Raw genomic sequence first — 10,888 nt, forward strand, 5'->3', positions numbered from 1 at the left:
GGGTGTCACCGTGTTAGCCAGGATGGTCTCCATCTCCCGACCTCATGATCCGCCCGCCTCGGCCTCCCAAAGTGCTGGGATTACAGGCGTGAGCCACCGCACCCGGCCCGGATTTTCTTTGAGTACCTGTTTTTAATTCATTGGGAGTATACATACGTTGGAGTGGAATTGCTGGGTCACATGAACAATAAATACTTTGCTTTGAGAAAAGCAGGTGTGGGACTTTTGAACAATGTACTCACAAAGTTGTTTGCGTTTTTTTGTTTTTGTTTTTGTTTTTGTTTTTTTACAAAGGAAAGGGCATGAATTTCAGAAAATTGAGGGGAAGTAGCTGGGGGTTAGCATAACAGGCTACACAAATGTAGTAATTCAATCTAGTGTTTGCAGTTCACATGTATCGTGTCACAAGACTTTTTTTTTTTCTTTTTTAAGAAACAGGTTCTCTGTTGCCCAGGCTCGAGTGCAGTGGTGGGGATTATAGGTCAATGAAGCCTCGAACTCCTAGACTCAAGCTATCCCTCCACCTCAGCCTCCCAAGAAAGAGTAGCTAGGTCTACAGGCACCAGCCACTGAGCTGAGCTTTTCTTGTTTTTGTTTTTTTAATTTTTTATTTGTAGAGATGGGCCGTTGTTATGTTGCCCAGTCTGGTCTGTTAACTGCTAGCCTCACGGGAGCCTCCCACCTTGACCTCCCAAAAAGCTAAGACTACAGGTGTGAGCCACTATGCCCAACCCATGTTGCAGAATTTTTGCAACGTCCTGAAAAATTGGGAAGTTCAGGCATCATTATTATTCTCATTTTATGGGAAGAAAATTAAGGCAGAGCTATCTGAAGTAATTCCTTAAAGACACAAAAGAAGGATGAGATCCCAAGATCTTTGGTCGCTTGTTTCTGTCTTTTTTTTTTTTTTTTTTTTTGAGATGGCGTATTGCTCTGTCGTGCAGGCTGGAGTGCATTGGCGAGATCTCGGCTCACTGCAATCTCCACCTTCTGGGTTCAAGCGATTCTCCTGCCTCAGCCTCCCGAGTAGCTGGGATTACAGGCACGCTCCACCACGCACGGCTAAGTTTTGTATTTTTAGTGGGGACGGGGTTTCACCATGTTGGCCAGGTTGGTCTGCAACTCCTGACCCAAGTGATCTGCTCGCCTTGGCCTCCCAAAGTGCTGGGATGACAGGTGTGAGCCACTGCGCCTGGCCGCTTGTTTCAGTCTTGTTATCCAACAAGGCAGCCATGAAGGTAGTGCAAGAAACCCAGGAATTGGAAGAAGACTACGAAGTTTCGGGAAAAGCGAAATGGGGGGCGGAGAGAGGGAGGGCAAAGAAAATAAAGTTGGGAAGATAGCTCGTCTCCAGCTTCATGGTCTCCTATGATTAAGACAATGTCAATGTAATCTAACATACCACTTTTTTTTTTTTTTTTTGAGACAGAGTCTCTCGCTGTGTCTCCTAGGCTGGAGTGCAGTGGTGCGATGTCGGCTAACTGCAACCTCCGCCTCCTGGGTTCAAGCGATTCTCCTGCCTCTGCCTCCCGAGTAGCTGGTACAGGCGCCCGCCTCCACGCCCGGCTAATTTTTTTGTATTTTCAGTAGAGACGGAGGTTTCACTACGTTGGCCAGGCTGGTCTTGAACTCCTGACCTTGTGATCCGCCCGCCTCGGCCTCCCAAAGTGCTGGGATTACAGGCGTGAGCCACCGCTCCCGGCCTACCACTATTTTATTTTATTTATGTATTATTTATTTATGTTTTTGAGACTTGAGTTTCGCTCTTGTTGCCCAGGCTGGAGTGCAATGGCGCAATCTCGGCTCACGGCAACCTCCACAGGAGAAGCGATTCTCCTGTCCCAGCCTCCCGAGTAGCTGGGATTACAGGCATGCGCCGCCACGCCCGGCTAATTTTGTATTTTTAGTAGAGACGGGGTTTCTCCATGTTGGTCAGGCTGGTCTCGAACTCCCGACCTCAGGTGATCCGCCCGCCTCGGCCTCCCAGAGTGCTGGGATTACAGGTGTCAGCCACCGCGCCCGGCCCACCACTCATTTTTATAGACAATTTTTTCTAAGGGACCTCGTAGACAATACTTTGGGGAACCGCAGAGCACAGTTGGGGAAAACACAGTAATACCATCTAAGTTTCTTTACTGAGGACCTGAGAGCCGAATGGCCTCTATGGATGCCATAGAGACCAATACGGACTGACGGTTTAAAGAAGATGGTGTCCGCCGCAGGACCGCTCTATCTTCTCGGGTGAACTCTATGGCAGAGCATAGGCATTCGATTTAGAGAAGTGAAGCCGAGATGGGTGGGAACCCGACCACACTAGCGCGCTAGAAGAGTGGGGCGGAAAGACATCTCCCGCGCATGTGTGGAACTGGGGGGACCGATTCCAAGACAAGGCGCCCACCCCACAGAGCAAGTTTTCTGAAACGTGTGAGTCGTTTAAGTCCAGTTAAAGCCGAGGTGGGGCGTATCCTGAGACGCATGCGTTGTAGACGAGACAAGTGATCTAGCGGCGTGGTCTTTTCAACGCCTGGCGTACAGACGGCGTCTGAGGTGGAAGGGGCGTTTAGGATTCCGAACACGCATGCGTTCTGCGACCCAGGCGTTTCCTTTAGAGGGTGTGGAGTGCAGGGCTCCTTATTGCGCAGGCGCAAGGACTGCCCGGTAGGACGAGCGGTCTATCAAGGGGAGGGAAGATGAGGTTGAAGAGATTAAAAAACCGGGTGCGCCTGCGCGTTGCAGATTAGTTGAAAACGCTCAGGGTTTGTGAGGGGCGGGGTCACGTATGCGCGTCATTGAACGGGTAGGTGGGAGGGAGGGTGGAGATGGGGAGGGTGTGTGCGCTTGCGCAGTGCGGGGGTGGAGGGCGGAGGAGATAGATAGCACGCTTGCGCGGCTGTCATAGGGCTGCTTGGTTGGTCAGTGGGGAGTCGGCGCCTGCGTACTAAGACCCGTGTGCAGCAGCGGCGGCGGCGGTAGAGGCGGCGGCGGCGGCGGCAGCGGGCTCGGAGGCAGCGGTTGGGCTCGCGGCGAGCGAACGGGGTCGAGTCGGTGCGTTCGCGCGAGGTGAGAGCGGGCAGGGCGCGTGTGCGCGATACCTTGGCTTGGGCCTGGGAGAAGATGGAACTGCGCGGGGGTCGGGGAGGGGGCAGAGGGGAGCGGCGGCCGCCGCCGCACGGGTTCGGCCAGAGAGCGGCGCGAGGTGAGGAGAGGCGCGGGCGCGCGCCCCGGTTGGCGCGCGGGGTGACGGTTGGGGTTGGCCCGGTGACGTTGGAGCGACGCAGGGCGGGGGACGGCGAGCCGCGAGGCAGCCACGTGGGAGAGGCCGCCAGGCGGCCACGCCGGGGCGAGGGCCAGGGGCCAGATCGGCCCCCCGGGGCAAGGGTACCTGGGCCGTTGAGGACCCGGCGCAGCGCGGCCACGTGAGGTGGGGGAGGGGGCTATTCGGTGAGAGGGCATGATGGGGGGGGTTGGCGGACGGCCGGGGGGAGGGGAGGCGGCGTGGCTCCGGCCTGCCGCAGTCTCTGAGGAGGGGGCGGCCGCGGCACCGGAAGTGCCCCCCACGGGAGGCTGCCCTCGGGGTCGCAGGCCGCATGGCCAAGCGTGGACCGGGGCCGCATGGCAGCGCGGGGACCCCTCCCCCCAGGTCCCGGCCACCGGAAGCCCGGAACGGCCACATGGTCGGCAGGAGCCGGCAGCCCCTAGCGCGGGGAGAGCTAGTACTCGCGGGGGTTCCGAGGGGGCCTGAGATTTTGAGGAGTGGGAGAAGCCGGAGGCTCGGGTTCTAATCACCCCGGAGGACCTGCTGCAGGCATATGTTAGCGCTTCCCAACCTCAAGGGCCCCAGGAGCTTTCCTGAAAAACCCTCCTGTGAAGTGTGGCGGTCAGCCAGGTGTAAGTGGCACCCCTTCGAGCTGGGAGGCCGGAGAAATGGGGAAACAGGGCGTTTGGACAGGAGCCCAACTTTTCTGTCGGCCCGGGTGGACAGCGCCTAAAAGCCTCAGGCAGATGAGTTTCCCACCGTGATAGGCGTTCTTCACCTTGTCACTGTCTTCCTGTTGTAACTGGTTTGGGAGTTCCACGGTTTCGAAGTCCTTAACTCTACTAGCCTAGTATGATTTTCTACTACTCACTACTACCAACCTTTTGCTTTCATTTTATTGTCATTCACCACCCCCCACCTCTCCCACTTTCTACTGACTGTACTGGCCCGGCCTGAAAAGCCGACAGGACAGATGCATCCTGGGAAAAGTGGGAGGGCCTTCCAGGAGAGGCTGGGTTCCTGGGTTCTCTTTGGGAACCAAGATCGAGGTGTTTGGCAGGGGGATCATTTCGGAAACAACTTTGCTTTCTCCCCCTTGTCTTGTTGCAAGTGCATGTTGGCGAGGCGGGAATCCCCCAAAGAGGCCTTGTGGTTTCCTGTAGCAGTGACTGGTTTGTGTGTGGATGGGGGGGGGGGGGCAGTGTAACAGATGGGTGGGGCCTTGTCCTCCGGTCTCCACCCTCCCCCCCCCAATTAGCCCTGCCCTTTTGCTGGATCATAGCTGCTCACCTAATTATAGCCCTGGCTATATGTGGGGAAGAGGGGTGGTTGGTTTCAGTGGCAAGTAACACCTGAGTCCTCCCCCCTCCCAGGAAGTAGGCCTTTTCTCATCTCTGAGATTTGACATTCCAGCTCCCTAGAGCCTTCCTTTCCCAAGCCACCACTTTAGCTTTGATTTATGGGGGAGAAACCAGCTATTCCACCCTCCCATACACACACCAGTTCTTGAGTATATTTGAGCCCAGTCAGTATTTTAAGTTCAGGAACTTTGACTTTATTTTAGGTGGGTAATGGAATAAAGAGTTGGGAAAATGTTTCTAGAGAGAAATGGGATAGATTGGAGGTCCTGTTGACCTCCATGCTTATTCACTTCAGTTCTCTTCTTGGCTCTAGTTGGAATCGAAGCCTCTTAAAATGGCAGATGACTTGGACTTCGAGACAGGAGATGCAGGGGCCTCAGCCACCTTCCCAATGCAGTGCTCAGCATTACGTAAGAATGGCTTTGTGGTGCTCAAAGGCCGGCCATGTAAGATCGTCGAGATGTCTACTTCGAAGACTGGCAAGCACGGCCACGCCAAGGTTAGAATTTCACCTCTGCATCTTGCCTTCCCCATGCCTCCAGTATCCTTGGCGCTCCCAGCAGCAAGCTGCCAACAGTGCTGACTTTCCTTTAACTCTGCTTTTACTGTCTGTTTTTGTTTAGCGCTCAGCCTTCATACCCATTCAGACAACTACACCTGCTCCCCAGTCTTCAGCTTCTTCTGTGGTTACCCTTCTGTCCCCGCATCATTCTCTGGCAGTCCCTCCGTTTCTCCAGCTTTGTGCCAATCTCTTCAATTCATAGGCCTTTATGCTCTAGCTATTCAGTTGCTCCTTCCTTATTCTTGGTTTTCACTTTTTCTTTCTTCCCTTGAGCCGTTGTTAAGTGGTTGCTTCCATCATGTTGCCCAGGGTTTCTCCAATTCTACGCCTTCCCCTGGAGGGACTCCTGCGTCAATTCTGAGCTTTCAGGTCACCTTGCTGCTTCGTTCCCCAGTTCTAGCTTTCCCTTTGGAACTCTGACGCAGGATCAAACTGCCCCTACCTGCCCCATCCCACTCTCCTTGGGTTCCTTGAGCCTCCATGCTTTCATGGGTTTTAACATTCTTGCTAGCACTTCCCTCATCACCTCAGACTTTTCCTGTCTCTTTAGAATTTCAACCTGATTCGTTCTTGTTGAATTTCTTGTGGTGTTTTTCCTTAATCAGTTTTTCCATCTTTTGACTTGACATTGATCTTGGGTTATTCTCTAGTGTCTGGATCCCTCTCTGTGCTCTTCTGGCTTCCTTATTTTCTAGCTACAGTTATTTCTGATCTCCCTGCAAGTCCTTTTCTTCAGCTCTTTCACGTTTCTTAGTTTCTTATCCTTTCCCTTCTACCTTCCTTATTCCCCAATTTCTCAGCTCCTTCTCCTGGTGTCCGGAAAACTCTTCGAAGCCTTTCCTCAGACTCCTCCCACTCCCCTAGACTCTTAGCATCTTATCTTTTATCGAGGTAACTGTCTTCTCCAAGCCTGCCATGCAGTTTCCTATTGTGCTGTCAACCCCAATCTCAACGGTGGTTTTTCAGCCTCTGTTTTTTTTCTTTAAGAGGCTTTACTGTTTCTTGAGTTGACTGGTTCAATTCCAACACTCCAGTCTTTGCCCCAGCAATGTGGTCTGACTTCCCTCATCAGGCAAGGTCAATTTGAGCCTTTATTTCCTCCGTTTTAGAGTTTGGTTGGGTTTCTCTTTGTGATGCATACATACAGGTCCATCTGGTTGGTATTGACATCTTTACTGGGAAGAAATATGAAGATATCTGCCCGTCAACTCATAATATGGATGTCCCCAACATCAAAAGGAATGACTTCCAGGTATGTAGATGGTCTGGATGAGGATGGGTTAGCGGTTTATGGTGGAGGGAGGGGTTGGGGGATAGGGACTGACCAGGAGAGCTTGTGCTGGGAGAGAGGAGGGAAATGGCAGGAGAGGGTGTTTGGTATTAGTTTGCTATCAGTCCAGTTTGTCTATCAGAGCCTTTACTGTCATGTCAGCCTCCCTGGGCCTACTGCCTTCAGCCTCCTTCCCTATCTGCCCCCAGCTGATTGGCATCCAGGATGGGTACCTATCACTGCTCCAGGACAGCGGGGAGGTACGAGAGGACCTTCGTCTCCCTGAGGGAGACCTTGGCAAGGAGATTGAGCAGAAGTACGACTGTGGAGAAGAGATCCTGGTATGGTGCCTCCCTCCCTGCTTTTGTGCTCAGCTTTGTTGTACGTTTCTTCCTGAGCTCAGACATCTCCTGGCTATCCCTCTTGCTTCTCCAGATCACGGTGCTGTCTGCCATGACAGAGGAGGCAGCTGTTGCAATCAAGGCCATGGCAAAATAACTGGCTCCCAGGTGAGTGTGACAAATCCCTCACTGTCCCCTTCACATTTTGTTGTCCTCAGCAGAGCTGCTGTAGTCTTAATTGTTTCAGGCTTACTTTCTGCCCCTAGCCTGGCCCTGTCCTCCCTATCCTTCCTGTTGAAGGTATTATCCTGTCTTACTAATTTCTCTCTCCTACCTAGGGTGGCGGTGGTGGCAGCAGTGATCCTCTGAACCTGCAGAGGCCCCCTCCCCGAGCCTGGCCTGGCTCTGGCCTGGTCCTAGGCTGGACTCCTCCTACACGATTTATTTGACGTTTTATTTTGGTTTTCCCCACCCCCTCAATCTGTCGGGGAGCCCCTGCCCTTCACCTAGCTCCCTTGGCCAGGAGCGAGCGAAGCTGTGGCCTTGGTGAAGCTGCCCTCCTCTTCTCCCCTCACACTACAGCCCTGGTGGGGGAGAAGGGGGTGGGTGCTGCTTGTGGTTTAGTCTTTTTTTTTTTTTTTTTTTTTTTTTTTTTTAATTCAATCTGGAATCAGAAAGCGGTGGATTCTGGCAAATGGTCCTTGTGCCCTCCCCACTCATCCCTGGTCTGGTCCCCTGTTGCCCATAGCCCTTTACCCTGAGCACCACCCCAACAGACTGGGGACCAGCCCCCTCGCCTGCCTGTGTCTCTCCCCAAACCCCTTTAGATGGGGAGGGAAGAGGAGGAGAGGGGAGGGGACCTGCCCCCTCCTCAGGCATCTGGGAGGGCCCTGCCCCCATGGGCTTTACCCTTCCCTGCGGGCTCTCTCCCCGACACATTTGTTAAAATCAAACCTGAATAAAACTACAAGTTTAATATGAAGCCCCCAACTCAGCTGCTTATTTGAATTAAATGGGTATATCTGGAAGCCGCAAAAAGACTGAACTCTGCCACTGAGTTCACTGGAACCCGCTGTCTATCACTTTGACTTGCTGTGGACCTGCCAGCCATCCCCCCCACCCTCCAAGCAACCTTGACCTATTCCAGACAGTTGGGTGGGAGGCAACACAAACAGCAGCAGCCAGGGGCAGTGGCAGGTAGATTTTATTGGCCTGGGACACATGGGGGGTACCCTCACCCACGATGGGGTGGGGGGTGTGGTGTTGAAGATATAATCTGATGGTCACTTGTGGTAGAATCGCGGGTTCTGGCTGTGTTGGATGAAGGGGAGCCGAGGGCCAGGTTGGCTGGTAGCTGCAAAGCCCGACTGGTGGTGTTGATGAAAAGAGGGCTTTGTCACTGGGCGTACTCTCCCTTCCACTTAATACCCTACTGATAACCACCCCCAAAGAGGAAGGAAAAACCAGATGATGTGGGCCACCTGTCCTACCTAATCCTGCTTTTCTGGATCCCTAGTGTAGGGATTCTGACAGGTAAATTGTATTACCATTCTTACCTTTCCTGCTGGCTGCATCTGCACAGGGAGCTGGGGGGAAGCAAGGAGTCCAGGGGCTGGATGCAGAGCCTGGGGGTGCATGGGGCGCAGAGAGGACTGCAGAAAACAGAGTCAGGGCCTGAGGCATACTGAAGCTCCCCTTAACATATCCCTAACCCTGACCTCCCAAGGTGCCATACTCACTGAGTCGGAGAAGCCAGTCTGCTGGTTAGCATGTTCCATCTGCTTTTGCAAGGACAGGGCACCACCAGGCTGGAGGAAACCTAGGTGGGGAAGAGGGGCATGTGAGACGAGAATGAAACAGGGAGGGGAGGACCCAAGAGCTAGAGCTCCTGCATGGGATGTTATCACCTGTCTGAGTGGGCTGAAAGTGGCCATGCACAGCATAGGGCTGTGGCTGTGGCTGAGATAGGTACTGCACTGCAGGGAACGCCGAAGGAGCTGAGGAAGGAAAAGACAGAGCCATTAAAATCTTTTACTGAATGGCATTCCTCCTTTGACCTTGAGGAAGGCCAAGCCCCATCCCTCCTATTACTCACCTCTGAGCTGCTGACTAGGACTATAAGCTGGCTGTGTGGGCCCATAGTGAGGTGGGGGCTGAGCAGTCCCATAGGCACCACCAGGACTGCCTTGGAATTGTCCATGCTCTGGTGTCCCTGCAAAAGCAGCTGCTGAGCCCACGTAGTGCCGGGTCTAAGGAAGGAGAATGAGAACTCGCCTACAAACTCCTTGAAAGCTGAAACCCAGTGACTTGTGTATATCTGTATGCCCTGTTTCCCCCTGAACTTAAGTTCTTGATATGTTTGTGACTTGAATACTGGTGGCAAGGATGCACAGATGGAAGTACTAGGGGCTAGGCACCCAATCCTACTCTCACCGTAAGCACTTGGGGTCCAAACATTTGTTTGGCTCTGTCAGCTGCCATGAGGGTGCCTGGGCGATTGTGTCCTCCAGGGCTCCCTAGAAAGGGAGAAGGGCTTCATGATGCTGAAATGGGAGGCTGTGACCTCCAAGAAGGCTGGTTCCATCAGGTGGTTTCTTTAGTCCTCACCCTGCATGCTGAGGAGATGAGTTCCTGTGTGAACAGTCAGGCTCTGCTGGTATGCAGCTGACGTCAGGGTGGTCAGGTCACTGGAGTGAAAGGAAGACAGGTCAAAGTCAAGGACAGATGCCTTCTCTTTTGCCATTAAACACTGGTTCTTTTACTACCTGATCCCAGTTCCACTTGGCCCCCATTTCAGTTTTTAGCACTCTGATCCCACCTCTGTTCCTTTCGCCTCCGTTTTTCTTCCTCATGTAAAACTTTCTTGAGCTGCAGGAAAAGCTGGTGCTTCTCTTCCTGTAGGGCCAAAAGCTTCTCCTCCAACTTCAGAATCTGGGATGGGGTGGGAAAAGAAGATGAAGGCAGGGAGAGTCAAACGAAGAAATCAAAGCTGGGAGAGTTCAAGGGACTGCTTACTTGTTCCTTGGTTTCCTCTAGTGACATTCTCTCTTCCATCTCCTTTTTCTTCCTTCTCTCCTGTTCTTCCTTCATCTTCTGTTCCATCATCTTATCCACCTCTTCCTCCTCTGCAGAATCAGGCAGAATGAAGAAGAGGCAGGGTAGTGAAAACAATTCCAACGTTACAGATTGAAGACCAGCAAAACCCAGTCATCCCAACACGCCTGTGTGCTCTTTGCCTCGAGGGGACAAGCTCCCCATCGCGGCAATAGGGAACGGAAAGGCTTTATCAGGTGCTCTCCAAGGTCCTTCCCATCTCAAGGGTTCTGGAGCGTAGAACAGGACGCTTAAATCCCACCACAACGGGGCTATTCCTTCCCTCCTCTGCGCTCGGCAGCGGGCGCGCTGGTTGGCCGGTGGGTTGAGGCCAGCCTTGAGGTACAGGAGCCACTCTGGGCCGTGCGTCCCCCTGCTATGGCCCCGGCTCACCCTGCCGCTTGCGCTCCCGCTCCATCATAATGTGCCGGTGCAGCGCCCTGGCCATGGCGTTGGAAAGCTTGGGGCGCTCCAGGAGTGCGGGCATGGTGCTGCCGTGGGCGCTCGGGCCGTGGGCGCCCGGCTGTCTCTGACTGCCAGACCTCAGACGGGGCCTGCGGGGAGGCGGGCGCTCAGAGGGGGCCGCGCCCGGCCCAGGCGGAAGCCCGTCCGCCCGGCCCGCTCGCCGCCCCGGTCACGTGTCCCAGGAGCCCGCCACCCGGCCGGGACCGCAGCCCCCGCCCCACCGCGCGCGGGCGGCGCCGGGGTCCCCGGCTCGCTGCTGACGCTCCCTGCCCAGCCAGCCCGGACGCCGGCCCTTCCTACCCGCCTTCTCTGCGCTTTCTCAGCGGCTCCGACGCGCCCTGGCCCCTGCGTCACATCCGGCGGCCCGGCCGAGTCCTTCCGGAGTCACGGCGGCGGCCGACCTCACAGGTGAAAGAAGGCGGAAGCGCGCTGCGACGGGTGCCCGCGGCGTACAAACCCCGTCGCCGGGAACGTGAGCGACGAGCGCTGCAGACTGGCCTTGGCATCCTCAGCTCTCTTTAATTTCGCGGGCCCACCTGG

At 54.5% G+C, this 10,888-nt stretch overlaps 2 protein-coding genes across 7 annotated transcripts; one reads left to right on the top strand and one right to left on the bottom strand.

Moving 5' to 3' along the window:
• Nucleotides 1-2,275: 2,275 nt before the first annotated feature.
• On the top strand, nt 2,276-7,772 carry EIF5A (eukaryotic translation initiation factor 5A). Of its 4 annotated transcripts, none has more exons than XM_055367352.1 (6): nt 2,276-2,424; nt 4,931-5,116; nt 6,327-6,431; nt 6,659-6,790; nt 6,885-6,958; nt 7,129-7,772. In XM_055367352.1, exons 1-5 carry the CDS (start codon nt 2,356-2,358, stop codon nt 6,945-6,947), a joined length of 555 nt encoding a protein of 184 aa, XP_055223327.1. In that variant the 5' UTR covers nt 2,276-2,355; the 3' UTR covers nt 6,948-6,958; nt 7,129-7,772. The 4 variants fall into 4 exon arrangements, with proteins under 4 accessions (XP_055223327.1, XP_055223328.1, XP_063556651.1 ...); XM_055367353.2 differs by lacking the exon at nt 2,276-2,424 and adding an exon at nt 2,892-3,060; XM_063700581.1 differs by lacking the exon at nt 2,276-2,424 and adding an exon at nt 3,263-3,421.
• On the bottom strand, nt 7,417-10,760 carry GPS2 (G protein pathway suppressor 2). 3 transcript variants are annotated; one of them, XM_055367347.2, is made up of 11 exons: nt 10,649-10,760; nt 10,277-10,437; nt 9,806-9,915; nt 9,609-9,721; nt 9,398-9,477; nt 9,224-9,306; nt 8,886-9,039; nt 8,698-8,787; nt 8,530-8,609; nt 8,347-8,442; nt 7,417-8,157 (listed from the first exon to the last, which is right to left on the bottom strand). In XM_055367347.2, the coding sequence occupies exons 2-11, from the start codon at nt 10,368-10,370 to the stop codon at nt 8,074-8,076; spliced, it is 984 nt and encodes a 327-aa protein (XP_055223322.1). In that variant the 5' UTR covers nt 10,371-10,437; nt 10,649-10,760; the 3' UTR covers nt 7,417-8,073. The 3 variants fall into 3 exon arrangements, with proteins under 3 accessions (XP_055223322.1, XP_055223323.1, XP_055223324.1); XM_055367348.2 differs by lacking the exon at nt 10,649-10,760 and adding an exon at nt 10,570-10,648; XM_055367349.2 differs by lacking the exons at nt 10,277-10,437; nt 10,649-10,760 and adding an exon at nt 10,167-10,274.
• Nucleotides 10,761-10,888: the final 128 nt, after the last annotated feature.

This window comes from Gorilla gorilla, chromosome 19 (genome assembly GCF_029281585.2).
Source record: "Gorilla gorilla gorilla isolate KB3781 chromosome 19, NHGRI_mGorGor1-v2.1_pri, whole genome shotgun sequence".
Lineage (NCBI taxonomy): Eukaryota > Metazoa > Chordata > Mammalia > Primates > Hominidae > Gorilla > Gorilla gorilla.